Source organism: Lepidochelys kempii, chromosome 2, assembly GCF_965140285.1.
Source record: "Lepidochelys kempii isolate rLepKem1 chromosome 2, rLepKem1.hap1, whole genome shotgun sequence".
NCBI classification, from domain to species: domain Eukaryota; kingdom Metazoa; phylum Chordata; order Testudines; family Cheloniidae; genus Lepidochelys; species Lepidochelys kempii.
The window spans coordinates 161,442,650-161,462,226 of record NC_136381.1 but is presented as its reverse complement, the minus strand read 5'-3'; the positions used below and the strand labels follow the sequence as shown (position 1 = coordinate 161,462,226).

The following is a 19,577-nucleotide window of genomic DNA, read 5'->3' as shown; positions in this document are numbered from 1 at the left end:
CATGCTGTGCTACAATGGCTTCATACTGCCAAGGGAAATAACAAAAAACTTATTCGGTGGAGTTTAGCTCCCCAAGATTTTGATTTCCACATACAACACATTTCAGGAGCTTCTAACAAAGTGACTGGTGCACTCTCCCCTGAAAGTTTCCCAGAATCAACTGGTTAAAATCATCCTTGAGATGTGGAAAATATTGTTAGTCTTTATACACTTGGTAGTATATTTAGAGGTGCATGTGTCTTATTAACTCTGTTTTCTCTAGAGCTCCAGGAAGAAATCACAGACAGCGTTTCACCCTATCTGTGATTTGGGGGGCATGTCATAAATATAAAGGGAAGGCTAGCCACCTTTAAATCCCTCCTGGCCAGAGGAAAAAACCCTTTCACCTGTAAAGGGTTAAGAAGCTAAAGACAACTTCGTTAGCACCTGACCAAAATGACCAATGAGGAGACAATATACTTTCAAAGCTGGAGGGGGCGGGGGAAACAAAGAGTCTGTCTGTGTGATGCTTTTGCTGGGACCAGGTCAGGAATGCTCTTCAGAGCTTCTGTTAAGTTAGTAAGTAATCTAGCTACAAATGCATTAGATTTCCTTTTGTTTAAATGGCTGGTAAATAAGCTGTGCTGAACGGAATGTATATTCCTGTTTTTGTGTCTTTTTGTAATTTAAGGTTTGCCTAGAGGAATTCTCTATGTTTTGAATCTGATTACCCTGTAAGGTATTTACCATCCTGATTTTACAGAGGTGATTCTTTTACTTTTTCTTCAATTAAAATTCTTCTTTTAAGAACCTGATTGCTTTTTCATTGTTCTTAAGATCCAAGGGTTTGGGTCTGTGTTCACCTATGCAAATTGGTGAGGATTTTTATCAAGACTTCCCCAGGAAAGGGGGTGTAGGGTTTGGGGAGGATTTGCGGGGGAGGGGGGGAAGACGTTTCCAAGCGGGCTCTTTCCCTGTTATATATTTATTAGATGCTTGGTGGTGGCAGCAAGAAAGTCCAAGGGCAAAAGGTAAAATAGTTTGTACCTTGGGGAAGTTTTAACCTAAGCTGGTAAAAATAAGCTTAGGGGGTTTTTCATGCAGGTCCCCACATCTATACCCTAGAGTTCAGAGTACAGCATAAACCTCAGCATAAGCTCACTTACCAAGCTTGGAAGTTCCTAATATTTCCTTCTGAGACTTATTCTGTCCTATCTCCTTAGTTCACGGTGGGCCCTAAAAGATGCTGGCTCCTCCCCAAGTTCTATCCTGGTGGGAGATTTCTGAATCTATTTGTCAGCATGACTCGGGAATAGTTACCCTGAATATTATCGCAGAGTTTTAGCATCTGCGCCCCAGATGATCCAGAAGAAGAGCCGTGTTACAAATCATACTTATTTAATACACAAATGCAATAGTTCCAGGTTGTGTTTTGATTTCCAGGTCCTGAAAAGCTACAGATATGTAAAAGAGATGGATATGGTAGAAAAGGCACTAGTACTGTAGAACAGTTTTAACAAACCACAATCCAGATACTCCTCGTTTTATATCCTAACTCCTATATTTTTGAAAAATTCACAGTTCTGGGCTGAAGTGTAATGCAGTGTGCCAGCAAGGAATTCTGGGTTGAGTGTGCCTAAGCTACTGGAGAGACCTGGGAACGTTGAGCACAGGACTTGGGCAGCTGGGCCACAGGGTCCCACATCCCACAAGAAATCTGTGCCCTGGGAGTGTGCCTGAGAAGCCAGACTTAGAGACAATGTCTGGATGTTGCTCAGATTTAGGAAGCCTGGAAGCATCTGGGATCTAAAGGTTGGGTCTAATACAGCAGCCGGGTGACTGTCCCACAAGGGGAAGAGCTGTAACAACCTGCTCTGTGACTGAACAGAGGAGGCCAGTCTTCAGTTTCTGGCACACAGCACTGAAAATTAAAACAAACCAAACAAAACCAGATCCTGCCCCCCCCCCAGATATTCCAGTCAGAATTCTGAGATTTCAGTCAGAAAGACTGTGGGTATTTCGAGATTTTGACCTCCCATCCACAGAAGAAAGATATTTGATTCTCTCTCTCTAATTTCTCTCTTCTCCTGGAGGAGGACAAGTTACATAGGAGTTTGGTAAAGACATGCGTGGTATACATTAGTTTTAATAGTATTTAAATTAGCTCTCACTTGGTCCATATTTCCCTGCTTTCAACAGCCTTGCTCTTGTTCTCACAGTCACTTGTCACATGCACTCGTTTCACTGATGTTTGTTCTCTCACCTCTGAGAGCAAAACAAGAACCTGCTGTATTTTGCTAGTGGAGTTCTGTGATGGGCAAAAATAGGCCCCACACTGACAACGAGGGGGTTAATGAGGCAAATAGGCTCCACACTGGCAACAAGAGGGTTAAGGACAGCCTGTGGACCCAGTTAGCCCCACTCTGCTACACCTGCAGCAAATGCTAGGCACGGAGAGGGGAGTTAAAAGGAGCCCTAGCCTAGCTCTGGGCTGACCAGGAAGGAGAGCAGAGCTCTGCTTCTCTTGATGGGAGAGAAGCCTGTTTGCAGCCCAGAGACTGACTAGCTTGCCAGCCAGATAAGCATTGTAGCTAGAAAAATCCTAGGGATTTCTAGCAGTGGGGCAAGGGTTTCTCAGTTGTCTCAGCTCCAGAGCCAGTAGCTGCAACAGGAGCAAGCTTTTTGCTGCTAGCACTGTGACAAGATAGGGTTGAATAATTAGCTAAGCAATGCCTATAAAATGACTGTGGAGCTACCAAGTGACCCCCCAAAGATCCTAAAGAGAGCCACCCAGCCTAGACAAGCAGAATTGAGGGAAGAGCATGGCAGGCTCCCCCACCTTCCCATGACCAGTGTCCACTCCTGAACCCCATTCTAGCAGCTGCAGCCTCCCACATCTCCCCACCCTTGCGGGTACCTGGTCCAATCCCCTCCCACAAACTTGTCCTCATCACCGTAACTACAGTCTCTCTGTCCACCACTGTAGTTCTCAAGTCAGGAGGTAGTATGTCGAGCCCCAGTACCAAAATATCACTTCCAGTGAAGGATACATTGAGAGCACTCCAAGAACAGTAAGCAATACTCACAATAATTCTGATTCTGGGCCACATTTAACTGAATAAATACTAAAGACTTGATATAAACTGAGCTCGGGAGAAGAAACGCGCAGGCTCTCAGAACTTCTCTGGGTCTCCACAGTGAACGTCTGTTCCTTAGGTTTCCTGAAGTAAAGTACTGATTTTTTGAGAACTAGTCTTTTACTGTGGATTTTTTAAGGGCTAGATTGTGACAGGCCTTAATGTGTGTTGCTCAGACTGGGGCATGAATGCACAAACAGCCTTCCCCGCATTTTTCACAGCCATGCTCTGGCCTGTCACAGCTGTAGGTCAAGGGTGGACCAGGACTGCTCTCTGAAGTGAGCCAAAGGGGATGAACAGAGGTGTGGCCTCAGTCCCACATCCGTTCTGCACCTGCTGACTAAGGGGGCCAGCCACAGCAAGGGGAAGTGGGGTGCAGCATGGTGCAGTTCTGTGCAGTACTCCTGCACCCCGGGCTCTTAGTGAAATTTTCTTCATTTTGTGAAACATGAAGGAGAAAACACAGTACCGATGTAAATGTAACACAGGGTGTGGAGCAATTTTTGGCATGTAGCGTACTGTCTTTGAAGTAAACGGCATGTTCACACAATATAATGACATGACAGGATCTAGCTGGTCAATAAACAGTTTGGTGATATCCCATAGCTGAAATGCTTTTTAATAAAAAAAAAAATACATGCCAGACAATGCTGCACCCTCTATTGCTTTTTCTAATATAATCTCTTGGTGACAATAAAGATGACATGACAAAGTGACAAGCAGAACTGCTACATGGTATTTGACCTATTTGTGATGCAATGATTACTTTGGAAAATGCAGCTCAGGATCATAGTGTAATACTTCAGATTATCCATTGGGAGTCTGGGGTGAAATCCTGTTCCCACTGAAAACAATGGGAGCTTAGTTATTGACTTCAGTTGGCCTGGTTTTTAAGCAAAAACATAAATGTGCTTCAGAGTCTATTATTCCAAAGAAGGAAGTTAATGATTAACATGTATTAGGCTGCCTGTTTTCTTTTAAGCCAACGTGCGGTACTTTGAACCAACCAAAAGTGAAAGTATAGTCACAGATATAGGAGTGCTGGCTGATCCTTGAACTCCGCTGTGGGGAGGAAGCGGGGGACGGGATGTGCAGATCACTCCCAAAGATAGATCTAGCTACACATACTTATGGCATCAAAGAGGTTGGTCAAATTGGGGCAGCCCAGTAAAATGAGAGCAAATATCGCCATGATAGAAGGATTTAATTCCAACGCTTCAGCCATGATATTTGACAATGTGCACATTAATGACCTGATATTCAGAAGCACTGAGCTGACTTCAGTGGGTGCTCAGCACTTCTGAAAATCAGACCATAATTTTCTTTGTTTGGATTATTAGACAATGTGCAACAAAAAAACATATTCATTCTGGTTTTCAAATAGTTCTTAAAGACATTTAAACATTCCTAGTTGCAAACTGGAATTATTTACCATAGGTGTGGCTTCTGTGAAATCCATCAAAAGGTCACCTGGCTCCAAAGCAAATGTACTTCCAACATCTGTGGGGCTCTAAAGGCAGAAAAATATCCCACAAGTTGGGTAAACATTTAATATGTGTAATTATAGTTTCAATATATTTAATTAAAGAATAAATTAGCCAAGTAGATTATAAATTACACATACAGTTTTAAAGGTGTTTTGATAGGTGAATCTGGAGAGATGGACAATAAAATTATATATCTTTGAAATCCAAGTAAATATTCATTGAGTACTCATCCAAAGCCCATTGATATTGATGGATGAACTCCCACTGACTTCAATGGACTTTGGATCAGGTACTCAATGTCCTAATTTTTTAGCTGCTGCCAGTATACATTGCATAGTATAAGTATATTGCTACAACAATTTCATATTAAAAACTACTCTCAGCTGTAAAATTATAGTTAATACTATCATCTCATAAGAACATTTAACCATAGCCACTTTCTGTCTTCAGATCTATCATCTCGAATAATTTCTCAGTCTATTTACGTGACCCCGTCTCTGCATCTTACCTTTGCACCAGGTGATATCTGGGTTTGTACTTCTGACATTTGTGGCGTACACGTTTTCTGTGACACGGGAGATGCTGATGAAACGGATGTTGATGCTGCCACTGCCGCTGCCAGTGCCGGAGGAAGGTCGTCTTCATCACTGTGGTCGTTAAAAGTGCATGAAGCTCCATTCATTACAAGGTATAACAGAATTTTGTTTTAACTTGCTTTGGAAGTGCGAGAGGCAGGGGGAAGGAGAAAGAAAGGAAAATCTGGACAGCAGCAGCTACAGTGCTTCTGAATGTAATTGTGTTCACCAGGCCAGGCATAATTTACTATTTTCAAATAAGTTTTCAAATAAATTAGATTCTCTTTAAATTTTAATGATTTCCCAGTAAAAAGTACTGACTAAACATCAACAACGAATGCAAAAACTGAAATGGCATGTAGTTTCCAATCTAACTTGATATTATGTACAAATAATTAATATGATGACTGAAAATGTATTTGATTAAAAACATACATTGGGGACTATTTCACATTACTTTTTCATTTTATAGCTTTCATCTTTGCATTTTGCTATTCTATAGGCTTGCTGTATTGGTAAGAAAATCCTCAAATAGATATACAGGATCAACATCAGCCTTGGTGTAACAGTAACCGTGAAGTTACTGGAGCGGCTTTGGCACGCAGTATGTATGTATTTCCATTTTCAAAATTCCTTAAAGGGCAGTTCTACTCTGAAAAGTAACTGTAAAAATAACATGGCGAAAGGCCATGTTCACTGAGAACTTATGACTCCAGATCAAATTTGCTCCATTTACAGAGAAGCCATTACTTTAAAAAATCAGGCAGTCAAGTTGGGTTATTTCCTTCTCACACTTGGTCACCAGTAAAAGAAATTCTGCAGAGCATATTGTTGCCTCAGTTACCACTGCAGAACCCCACTGATCACAAGTCATTGACTTCAGTGTGGTTTGGGTCAAGTTTTTAGTCCTCAATTATCCATGCACAGATGTAACTGGGGCCATAATTTTTGCCTCCAGGATCTTTACTACTGGTGGTGATGTGTGAAGAAAAAGAAAAACCAAAAAAACCCCCCAAAACTCAGCTTGGCTGTCACAATCCAGTGCAAGTTTGCTTCTTTTTATTTGTAAAGTGAGCAAATGTTAACCAGGCACTTACTGAATTACAGTGCACATGGAACCCTGCAATGCCAGTCTGACAGGCACTTTTCAGAGGCCTGTACTTTGGTTTTGTTTTAATCGAGGACTGTGCACCTATTGTTGCTGTCTATATAATCACTACTAACACAAGTTTCATGACACACTGCCCAACCCTATCTCAGCAAAATTGCTGTGTGGTTTGGTTAATACCAATGCTTTTATAAAATGATTAGACTTTGCCAACTAATGTGGTCTCTTCCACAGGTCATTCTTTTCCATGGAAGAACAATAATTAATCACCCAGAGCAGAATAGCATGTATGACACACTGTTTTCGTGTTTAAAACAAAATATAAAAATGACGGAGTTTATTAAATAGGTATTTTATTAATGCAACAAGCCAGATTTGGGCTCCTGACCTAGTTATTCTCTTTTATAAACATGCAGCTGACATTTTCTCAGTCCTTATTCCCCACACTCAGCAGGGATACTCTGGCTCTATCCCCAGCCTTGCTGGGTAAATCTGTTCCTTCATACTCCTATTTTATGTGGAAGCGGAAATTCTTTTAGAATCTGCCAATTCAGAAAGGCTTCTTAGGTCACATCCAACTAAACTGGGGAATGAATTTATAATCCTGTCTCATATGCACTGTGCTATTGTGTTCTAGCTACAGGTTTGAGCACAAGACTTTTTACCACTCTACTCCTTTCACAGCACTCCTCCTTTCACTTTTTGTACCTGCAATCCAGACACCAGAAGCTAAATCCCATTCCCACTGAACTCAATGGCAAAGATCACATTGACTTCAACCAGAACAGAATTTGGCCCCTGAAGAAATAAATGTAAGGGCTAGCTTGTCAAACACGGGTGCCTTAATTTTGCCCTCAGTATTTGGACATGAAGCCATTGTATATGCAAAACCTACACATGCAAGTACCTAAAGAAAGTTCTGCAGTGGGAGTGTGTTGGCTCCAGAACCCAGAGGTCAATGGATCAGAACCATTGTCTGCTAGTTTGCTTTTCATATGAGGTCAGACTAGATGATCACAGTGATCCCTTCAGACCTTATTATCTATTAATCAAATTGTACTTGCAATTATTTATTTTGAATGGGCTACAAATGAGGATTTTAGTTTTGCTGGTGTGAAAATGTGAAGCTCAGAGACTCTATAATTATATGTGTTATATAAACATTTGTTAAAAATATGTAATTTACTTTTGGTTTTGTAGCCCCTAGCATTTTAATTGCAATCTTCCACTGAGTTGCTGTTTTCTTAAGAGGCCATCATAATGGTGCAAGGCTGGGGAACTGAAAATCTATATTCTGATATTTATACAGTGAAGGTGAGATTTTCAAAAGCTCCAAAATCAAAATGTGCAAATTCTAACCTGAATCTCCATAAATGCGGTATTTTAGCTATACTTTAAAATATTGATTTCTTCCACTTGTGTAATTTTCCTGTTGCTTTCATTTTCTCTTGGGTTACCACTACTATTCCTCAGATCTTCACATTCACCATGTTTCCAATGCATTCTTCTACATTTCAACTGATGCATTCTCGCTCTCGCAAAGACAGCTCCTTCAAACACTTTAATACATGACTGGACTTTCTGTGGGTTGGCTGTGGCTACCATTCCCATAACCATCCCTCTCAATGGCTTCTCATATCGTCTTCATTCTCTGTAACACAACCTCCTCCCCACCCTCATCCATCTCTCTTCTCTCCATTCCCTGTCTCCTTACCCTCCTCTTAGCTACTTCTCTCCATCTGTCTTTGGTTACCATCCTTCTCTACTGCTACTACCATCTCTTGACCCCTGTACTCCCTTTCATTCTCACTACTGTACCCGACACTCTATTTCTTTTCCTCACCCTCAGTCGTTGCTTTTCTCCAATAATCTCAACTCACTGCCAGTTATTATTCTCTTTACCAACTCACCCTATCTTTCTTCATTGAACTACCTTAGGAATTAAGCTTCCTCCATGCCTATGACATTATTATAATGACATTATCCATATCAAAACTACCCACCTCCTTTTAGTATATCACCCGCCATTATAGACTTGCTCTGATTGTCTGATTTGTTAATGATAAATCTCTACTGGCACATGACACCTCCTTGATGATAGAATTGTTATCACATGCCTGACTGAGACCTGGCAACATAAGCACTCACTTTATTCCTCCCTCTGAGGATCCTCAAGTTAGTTTACCTTCTTTCTGAAAAATCCTCCAAATTTGATGAGAAGGTGGGTGACATTGCCTACCCATATTTCAAATTCTTCCCACCCGAATTCACACTAACCTTTCCTTCGTGATCAACTTTCCTCTTTCATTACACTCCACATTCTGAAACTGTCTAATCTAGAAATAATGATGGGCAATTAACTTCTTTTTAAAATCTATTTAACTCTTCTTCAGAAATTCTCTGACTTGATCGAAACAATTGATTATTTTCTCTTCCAAACATCATCATCCCTATAGTCTTCAGTATTCCTATAGACTACTTTGACCCGTTTTTCTCTAGCTTCTTTTTTGTCTTGATTCCTCTGCAGATTTCAAGCTCTCTCACCCACTAGAGAGCTCGACTGAATCAATTCAAAATTTCCCAGTAGTTCTCTGACCCTGCCATCAATGACCACTATGATCAAATTGGACTTTGTGCTGAATAAACATTAATAGTATTTGCATTTTTATAGCCCCTTCCGAGGAACTCAAGCTGCTTTAAAACCAGTGATGAATTAAGCTTCACAACACCTAGCGAGGTAGATATGAATAAATTGAAGCACAGAGAAGTCAAATTCACAAAGAAGTTTGTGCTTGAACCTTGCTTAGAATTTAAATCTCTTGACTACCAAAATTGTGGTTAAACCATAAGACCAACCTTCATTTCCAATGTATCTGTCCCACTCATTATCTTCTCAAATACCTGGTCCCCTCATAGTTGTTTCTCAGTCCTTCATTTGCTGACCTTATAAACAAGTTCCTGATCTCTCCTGTCTCAAAATAGCAGATGGGACTCTAAACTTGTGGGAGAATTTTTCTCCATTGTGATAATAAATCTGATTAACTAAGGAAAGAGCTGTAAAAGCAGTGCCTAATTTAAGAGAAGCACATTTGCTTGAGACACACTGGACATTTGCAACAAGCAGACAACCTTGTGAAAATCTTTCTGCAAAATGCTGCCAAATTCCATGCCATGTGTAATCTCCTATATTAGCAGGGAATGCTATACCTTGCATTCCTTCCCTCCAGTGAGTTGTCAATTCCTCTCTTTAGTCTCATTTGCAAACAATGATTTCTGATTAGCATGAGCTGATATACCATGGTGCAAGATGGGTGTCAGAGTGGTAACTGTGTTAGTCTGTATCAGCAAAAGGAGGGAGGAGTACTTGTGGCACCTTAGAGACTAATGTCATGTCCTGCTGGCCAAGCCATGAGTGTGTGTTCCCATATGTTAACCTTAGTATCCTGGACAAATTCAAACTTGAGTACTTACTATATATTTTGACAACCTAAATCTCTGCATAGTTACAATTTGATTCCAGTTCTTCAGTTCTTTTCCTAAAATATTCTGAGGTCTGGTTGATGCAGAATAGCTACTGTGTTCCATGACAAAAATGATTACATTTGGGAAAGTAACTCTCTCTATATAATGACAGATTTCAGAGTAGCAGCCGTGTTAGTCTGTATTCACAAAAAGAAAAGGAGTACTTGTGGCACTTTAGAGACTAACAAATTTATCTGAGCATAAGCTTTCGTGAGCTACAGCTGACTTCATTACTGAATGCATCCGATGAAGTGAGCTGTAGCTCACGAAAGCTTATGCTCAAATAAATTCGTTAGTCTCTAAGGTGCCACAAGTCCTCCTTTTCTCTATATATATTTATTGGGATGTTTCTGGATGCAAATGCTATACAAATGAAATGTGCTATACAAATGAAAGCTACAGTTAGTACTACTGCATAGTTAGTGTCATTGGGAAGATTAGTCCAGCCAGAGGAGCTAGGCATTATCATCTCACATAGATTGCATGTTCAGTTTTTTTTCATCCTAATGAATGTGGAGTTCTTGGTTTATTTATGCTGGTATCATCCCTCTTTCCTTCCCTTCAGTTTAGTCCCTCCCCTCCAATACATGATGGCAGTGTTTCCCTTGCCATGCTGAGTGGTCCATAAGAATGAGTAATAATAAAACATGGTGGTTCCAGCCAAGCTTCACCAATTTTGCCTACTTAAAATCAACCTCTAATTTCAAGTGGAAAGGAATTTTTAGTTCCTAACTTCTACCACTGTGTAATGTTGCTGTTCACTATTAAAGACAAGGGACTTGCATTTCAGTGGGGTATTAAGTGTGTGTAGATTGAATATTAATTTAAGTCCTAAGTACTTCAAGATCCTGAGAGATGAAAGGAACTATATCAATGTAAGATCATTATCATGTAATTGCACTCGCCTTTCAGAAGGCATATCCTGAACAATAATTAGCACGACTTTAATTTTCAGCTTGGTAGTAGAGAAAATCTTGCAAATAGTGCCGTACAACACTCACAAGCTGTACTGTCTCGTTAACTTCCTCACACGAGAAACTTTAATTTCCTGCTTTTCTGTAGTGCCTGTTGATGGTGTAGTTTCTGGTCGTACTGGTGCTGGACTTCTAAAAACAAGAAAAATGTTTGTCGTGATGGCTCTGTTTCAGCAATTTTAAGGTAAGTCAGCAAAGTTATAATTTAATGATACATTTAACCTATGAGTTAAGCAAGTGCACATTGGCAAATTTACCGTTTTCTTCAACTTGTAATCCAGCATGCAAGAATACATATCCGTACTTTTTGTTCACAGTTGTAATGCCCTATATACTGTGTAACTGTATAAAGCAACCATTTAAATATACGAAATTGATGCAAAACACAAGAAAGATACTTCAGTGCTAATGACTTAAGACCCAGAAATGCAGTATTTTAAAGAGACCCAACAATTAGTTTTTGTAAAACTTTTTAAAAACACAAATATAACTAGAAATGGATTAATGAACTAAAGAAAATCATTAATTAAAATAGCCTTTGCTTGAAATTAAACATTTCCCTGCTGTGTTTGCAACACCAATACAATAGCAATGTGCTAATGGATGAGATCCCGGGAACACACTAGAAACAAAAGAAATTGCAAACGTTCTATTTAAAGTAAAGATATATGTGACTGATGGCGACATGAAGTAGCTGTGATTGTTATTTAAGAATGTGGACCAGGGCTGTAGATATCAAAGCGGGGTCCTGATCAGAGAAGAGCTCTGCTTGCTCTTGTGCTAATGTTCTGTAATATTTAATAACCCAGCTTGCCTTTCCGATTCCATACTGAGTTTGTAGTGATGGTGATTAGGAACAAAATAATCTTTTGAACTGTGAAGTACGTAAATCTGATCTGGAAACCGTTGAAACGCCAATAACATGGAAACCCACAATGCTATTTTTCGGTGTCACTTTTCACTGCAAGTAACGTTCACATTGTTTAATAATTAGGAAAAAGAGCTATTCCATAGCACACCTCAATATCCTTTCAGTTCGAGAACTGCTGCAGGGAGGCTAAATGTGTGAAGACCTGTATAATGAAATAATCTGAGGGTCAAACCTCAACTGATGTAAACTGGTGTTCAGCGCCGTTGACTTCAGTGAAGCTATCTTGATGTGCCTTGGCTGAGGATCTGGCTCTGAATGGACAGCATTGCCATATCTAAAACAGTTTCCTAATAGGGTAGTTTTCATTCATTACACAAGTCCAGTGAAAGTGGGAACAGAAATAAATAATCAAATATCAAATCTAACGTGAGATACAAAAGATATGCACACAGTATAATTAGCAAGCAAAGAACTTATCACATCAAAGGATATCAGACACATCAGGAACCATAAGACATCATAGGAATAGAGCAAAACCCTTACTAATTTATATCAATATGTGGAAACCCCATTGTGGTTTTCTGAATATTGCAAAATCATAAGTGAACAATATAAAAAGCAAATAAGCATTATTCAGAAATACACAAACCATTCCACTCATTTGACAAGTACAGTTTACCTTTATGACATTTTACAGTATGCTAGTAAATTTCCTGTTAGCATATCCTGCAAAAATAATGGAATTTTAGTAAGAGCAGCCCCTTGTTACAATATTCTGCCATCAAATCCTTGTTCAGGGCTAACCCAACCAGTCTTTCCATTTATTTCACTGTACTTTGGATCAGACCCTAAGTGGAAGAGACCACCATTTGATTGTGCACATTATAGGCATTGCAAATTAGCCACGGTGTACATTAGCGGAGGGCCTATTGTACTCTTACTTTAGATGAAAAGGACCAACAATGAAATTTAATGATACATTGCACTTTTATATGGACTTCAACCTAAAGATCCAAATCTCTATGAGATATCAGATTGAGTCCATTCCACAGCACATACAGGATACAGACCCTCAATAGAGGACATATCAGATATTAGAACTGATGCTACCAATGTCAGAAGATGGATTTTTAACCCTCATTTTTCGAAACTGGCTGGCTGAGTGCCTGTTTCCACCAAAGACTTTCTTCCTCAACACAAAACTCTGCACTGCTCCATCTGCCTCCCTGCCTGTTTCCACGGAGTACATTTTCCCCAGCGGGAACATATTCAATGCGCTTGCTTCTCTCAGTATGAAACGCTCATCTGTGGGTGATTAACAGCAGGCTGGAGAGCAGCTGGTTGGTTGTCCTCATTGGTGAATCTCAGTAGTCACAGGTGTTATAAATGGGTGCAAAATGTCAAACACGGTACTCCTCGGTTATATAACACAAACAATAGCATTTTCCGCTTAGGTCTAAATTTAGAAATATTTGTTGATTAAAGAGCAGAAATCATGCTTTTAAGGCAGACACATTCATCCACTGAAGGCCACTAGCTAGTGAGCTTGATTCAAATTTGTAAAAATGGCATGCTTTTAATCCTGTACAAAGCCCTAAAAATTACACTGACATTACTGAAAAAAGAATGAAATATAAAAGCTGAATAATTTCTATTCTTACTTTTTGAATTCTATAGTGATCGTATATTATCTCACATGAAAGGACATAGCTTTTCAAGGAGATACCTTGTAATTATTTTGGCTATTTAACATAGAGTCTTTATGTGCAAATATAGACACTTTCCTTATTATGTGTAGTAAGTGACACAGATTTGAACAAAACCTGATGTTCTGGAGGTTCAGGATGACCCATGCTTTAAAAAAGCATAGTATATTACAATTTCTTATAAGGTACCCTTGCAATTCCATGAATTTAAGGGAAACATTTTTTTGCAAATGTATCCAACTGCTTCAGCATAAGAATGAAGATATTGAACCAAGACACAGCATCTTAATGATTTGGCATGCTGCATAATAATCTGTCATTTCCTAGTGAGAATGACAATGACAATCATGAATGTCAGCCTGTCATGACACGTCAACAGAACCTGCCTAAAATTAGAGATATAGCATGCTTCTCACCAGAGCACGGAGCTTTAGTGAACCAGCTCCTCCAATCTCACGAGCCTGCTGCAGTTGGCTCATTAGCCTTGCAAAGAGTAAAAAGTAAATCACTCGAAGGTATGTCTTCAGTGAAGAGTTGGCGAGAGCGGGCATCTGGGTTTAGCCTAATTCAGGTGTGAGCATCCCCACTGCAAAGCACTACCAGAGTTACTGTGCCATCTGCACTCGCCCAAGTGTTTCAAGGGAATGTCCCATAGTGGTTTGTGCTGATCTTCTTCTATGGTTCTCTCTCAGCCAACTGTGGGAGACCACGTCTGCCTTTTGAGGGGAACTGTGGGAAGGCATGGAGGGACTATCAGCTCTTGAGTGATTTAACCAGTGTCCTCACTGCAAAGTGGGCAGGTTACCAGACTCAGTTAAAGTGGAACCTGAGCAAAGTATGAGAAAAAAGTGTAAAAGGACTGCTCCTGGCTTGAACTGATTGATCATTGCTTTCACGTCCCCTTTGAACGGGAACATGTAATTCATTCTTTGAGGGTGTGGGGGAGAGAAGAGAAGGAAGAAGAAAATATTTTATTTAAGAAGATTCTCATATAATTTAAGGGCCTCACAAGTGAAGCGCGTGCGCACATCATCCCCCCCGAAACCTTTCCTCAGTTTGCAGTCTAAGGTTTCTCCACTTTGGTTTTCTTGGTTAAGCGAAGGCTATACAAAGATCAGGAACAACGTGGTTTTGTTTCTGTTGCTATGATGCCAGGAAAGCTCTACTGATACCTCAGGAGGTAATTATCAAGAGGATTATCTGGCAATTTGAAAACTGCTTTTTGAGTTAATGCCTTTTTACTGGATTGTCATACAGATTGTGACCTTAACCAAGTATGCCCCTGAGGTGCAGTGATTCTGCACAGAGCTTGTGGGATTTCCCTACTCTTTTCATTCCCCAGCTCCCTATTTTTCTTCCTTTTGAAACTCCCCCCCAACCCTCTCCTCCCCAGAATGAAAATACACCTACAGACTGCAGTCTAGGCTAAGACTGAAATGCTCCTGCATTCTGGCAGGAAGGGGTGATACGAGTTCTTTTTCTACCCACACCTAGAACAATGCTCTCAGCCCAACAGCCACTGTCTGAGCTCAAAATCATCTATAAATTCAGGTCTTCACATGGCAGTCAGGACATCCACTATTCATGTTGAGATTTTTAGGAGAGACAGAGGACACTCCTATTGAAATTCAGTTGGACTTGGGCACCTAACTCACTTAGCCTCTGAAAATTCCAGCACTGATGTCTAATGCAGATGATTATGTAGAAAATTATAATGCAAATTTTATGATTTCCGATATCACTAGTAATAATGCCTTTTTGTAGTTAGCAAGTTAAAATACAGTCAGAAACCATTTTAAATAGCAAAAACAGCATCTGATTTGGGGCTATAGGTAACAGGCAAGTTCTTTGAACAGTAGATTTCCTGATTTTACTAAGGGAACAGCAGTATATTTGTTTCCTAATGGATTTACCTAGCCTTTAAACTAAGCCATTTTTCCCTTGGAGGCAGGATTGAAGTCTTTTCCTCACCTCTATGAACAGGTGTGAATAGCAGTAGAAAATGAGTTCGCACCAGCAGATTTGTAGGATAAATTTAGCTACTTTGCTGATAAAAACACAGTAATATTTAAGAGTTCAAATTTTTCACGTTTCAGTACGTGTACTCTGAAATTGTGCTAGAGGTACATGTGATGCCGGCAGATCAGTTCCAGCTCATGCCCAGGACCCTAGGCCTCACTGAACACTGACAAATGCATCTCTGGAAACCAGTCTGGCTGACCGGCAGGTTACTCTAGTTAAAATAGACATTAGTGTTATAAGAATGTGTTTAATGGTCAGACTTTATGGAATTCTTGTAGGATGCGACATGTATTAATCAAACTTATAATGTCTGTATGCCATGGTATATGAGCATTTGCTTTGTAATTGTGTAACTCACCAAACAGGAAAAAAACATTAATTAGTGTACAGTGCTGGTCCTGTAGTCAAACTGAAACCAAATGAGGCATTGTAAGACATCAAAAAGAGAAAGACTTTGTTGCCCTCCCCACTTACATGAAGAAGAGGCAGGCATTGACACTTGTTCTATCAGCTTGTATTCTGGGGTGGAGGGGATAAAAATCCCTGACAAGGAGAAACTGGATCTTTATGCTTTCTGAACTCTGAGGGGCAAAGTTTCCTAAACATAAGCAAGAGATCCGAGTGCTGCTTGGCATGGGTCACCACTAAAGAATATATGGAGCTGCTTATTATAGAAGCTTATATTACCTTTTAAAATCTCAGACTAATTCATTTGTGTGTGTGTATTTCCTGTTTTATCCTCTAAATAACTCTCTTACTTGGTTTATTACAAGATTGGCTACAGGTATTGTCTTCGATTTGAGATCTGGGTACAACTGACCAGGAGTAAGTGTCTGGTCCTTTGGGACTGTGAGTAACCTGAATATTATTGTGATTTTTGGTGTAAAGTGACCATCTATCACATAGTCCTGGGTGTCTGGGTGGCAAGATAGGCTGGAATGCCCAAGGGGACTGTCTGTGACTCCGTGGTAATTCTGTATTAGTGCTTTCGGAGATCACCCTTGTTACTGGGTTGGTGAAATCTAAATATAGAACATACCACCGGTTTGGGGTGTCTGCCCTGCTTTTTGAGAGTCTGCCCTGAGCTTGGCACTCACAGTCATGAGCCACGCCAGACAGTGTGATAATACACTGTACTCTGGTTAATGGTATAATACAGTAAGGTAATTAAGCAGATGTGAGAAGTCCCTTTGAAGGCAAGGAAGAAAGAACTGAATGTGTCACCTGGCAATGAAATCAAGCCACATGCTTAAGTAAGTGGATTCTCCATGACTTGCAGTCCAAGTCAAGACTGGATTTTTTTCTAAATAATACGCTGTAGTTCAAACAGAAGTTACGGGCTTGATGCAAAAATTACTAGGTGATGTTCTGTGGCCTGCGTTATGCAGGAGATCAGAGAAGATGATCACAAAAATGGCTTCTGGCTTTAAAACGATCAACGTATTAATCTACCTTGCTGAATCTGAACTATATTGATGTCGGATATTTAGTTACATATTACATTTTTTCTAGAGCGGTCTGAACATTTTTCAAACAAAAACAGGGTTTTTTTGCTTTGTCGTTTTTCCTGTTAAAAATGGCCTTTCTTCAAAACCATTTTTACCCACATTTTTAGTTTTTCACGATATATTTTTATTGATGTTTAACCAAACTGGTTACTGAAATGTTTCTTTTCCCCAAAACCTGGGTTTTGAAAACAAACACAAAAATGGGCCCTCTGAATGCTATGAAATGAATACAGCCAGGAAATGGTGAAATTTGTCATGGAAAAAACCCTCACTTTTTTCAACCAGCTCCACTTTTGACCTATCCGAACTTTCTTATCTACACAATATTTATCTGGATAACTGTATTCTTGGTCCTGAAGAAACTAGCTGTCCATAACTGCCTTGCACTAACTACTGGAGGAATTTGGAACTGAGAAGTACAGCCTCGTGGTTAAGACACCAGACTGGGATTTAGGATATTTGGACTCAGTTCGTGTTTTTTCTAAGAAATGCTCAGATTCAAACCTCACAGATTTTAAGGCCAAAAGGGACCATCATTATCATCCGGTCTGACCTGCACATAGCAGCCCATAGAACTTTACCCACGCACTTCTATAATAGACCCATAACCTCTGGCTGAGCTACTGAAACCCTCAAATCATGATTTAAAGACTTCAAGTTACCAAGAATCCTCCATTTACACCAATTTAAACCTGCAAGTGAGCCATGCCTCATGCTGCAAGAGGAAAGTGAAAACCCTCCAGGGTCTCTGACCAATCTGACCCAGGGGAAAATTCCTTCTTGACTCCAAATATGGTGATCCATTAGACCCTGAGCATATGGCCAAGACCCACTAGCCAGACATCTGGGAAAGAATTCTCTGTAGCAATTCAGAGCCCTCCCCACCTAGTGTCCCATCACCAGCCGCTGGAGATATTTGCTACTAGTACTCGGAAATTGGCTATATGCCATTGTAGGCAGTCTCATCATACCATCCCCTCCATAAACTTATCAACTTGGTCTTGAAGCCAGTTAGGTTTTTTGCCCTCCACTGCTCCCATTAAATGCAGCATCCAAGAAAAATTTCAAGGCTGCAGGTAGCCAACTCTATCAATGAAAGGTCTTAAATAGGATTCAGTATATGCAACTACAGAGCTCAGAAACAGCTGGTGCGCACCAATACAGCAGACCAGCCCCTTTCCGAAGAGACTGTTATGCTCTCCAGAATCTCAGGTTTCTTTCTTTCTTTCTTTTTTTTTTTTTAGCAAGTCTGTAGCTGTTATGATTGCAGAGAAATGCTCATAAATGAGTGGAATTGATGCAGAGATGACTGTGTGTGTTTGCAGAGAGCTTACAGCAACACCTCATAGGTGTACACTTCACCATCCATCTCAGTGGAGATGCAACTCAGATGCCCAGCCATAACAGAAATGTTAATGTTGTTAACTATTACATTCCTCATGCATAAGAAAAGAGAGCGAGGATCACAGATCTGCACAACTTACCAGGAGTAACTTACCATGATTTTGGTGCTACAAGAGGGTAACATCTGGTAGATACCACCTCTTATTTTTTTCCCCCCAATCAAGAAGTAGCCAGGCCCAAAAAGCCTAGTGGAGCCCATGGGCATATTCAAGTCTGACCAAAGGAGAGCCAAGTTTGAAGAGCCCAGTGGAGCGGACACGCCCTTTAAATGTTCTACACGATCCATGAATGGCATCTCATTTTAACTCATGTGAGCAGAGGTTATTTTGCGGATGGATCTTGTAAGAGTGAATTTTTCCCCACACAAAGTGACCTCTGCACAACTTGACATAACTTATATTTCTTCCCCTCTCTTCTCTGGTGACTAACATCAGCCAGCGCTGAGATATAACATTTCATCTTGCGTTTCATGTTATACAGTTCCGAATGTAGATAGCCCTAATGTAATAGTTTTAATTAGTTTTGGATTGTAAGATTTGCAAAGGAAATATAATAAATGAATATGCAGAGCACCAGATGGTGACTGTAGCTTCACCCACACAAGAAGAATATTCCTATTTGCAATCTTATCAAAGATGAGATAATTTGGATAGTAAGGATCAACAAAGGTAATGCAACAGTTGGTCTTGAAAGAATTTCACAGACGAACGCTGAACCATTTGGCATGTTGAGCATACCAGACTGTTGATAAAAATCCAAAAGCATGTTACCATGAAAATAAATAGTCAATAAACGCACCACATTAGAGACAATATCAAGTGATAGTAATGACAGAAATAAAAATAGCTAATCTTGCCAATGGAAACATTTGACTAGACGATGGATCCTCATTTATATTTCATTGACTTACCCCAGAAATGGAAGCAGTTATGTTTATGAATGTGAATATTACTTTGCCAGGCATTTAACTAGAATTTATATGAAACTTACTTTGTCAATATTAATTTTGGTTGTGATTTTAAAGAGGTAAGACTTGGAAAGAACAGGGAAGAAGAGTGTGTGACCTCTAGAGCACACTCCCTCCAGAACCTGGCATAGATCCCAAGGTTTCTGAATCTCACCATTCCTCTGTTGTGAGCAAATATGGGTGAAAACCACTCGCAAACCCACTATTTCATCCTCTGATAGTCTTGGTTCACACAGAGGAGGAGAACTGTCTACTGCTATCAGTTACTCTATTTGCTTAAGAGCCAGAGGTCTGTGCAGTGGATCTAAAGTTTGCAG

At 40.0% G+C, this 19,577-nt stretch overlaps 1 protein-coding gene across 6 annotated transcripts in view; it reads right to left on the bottom strand.

Moving 5' to 3' along the window:
- The window catches only part of EPB41L4B (erythrocyte membrane protein band 4.1 like 4B), a 246,907-nt gene that overhangs the window by 32,339 nt on the left and 194,991 nt on the right, over positions 1-19,577 (bottom strand). For all 6 annotated transcript variants that reach the window (XM_073332657.2, XM_073332653.2, XM_073332656.2 and 3 more), the window contains 3 exons: positions 10,810-10,914; positions 5,112-5,250; positions 4,549-4,626 (listed from right to left, as the gene is read on the bottom strand). In XM_073332657.2, coding sequence (XP_073188758.1) covers positions 4,549-4,626; positions 5,112-5,250; positions 10,810-10,914 — 322 coding nt within the window. The remainder of the gene's footprint in view (positions 1-4,548; positions 4,627-5,111; positions 5,251-10,809; positions 10,915-19,577) is intronic.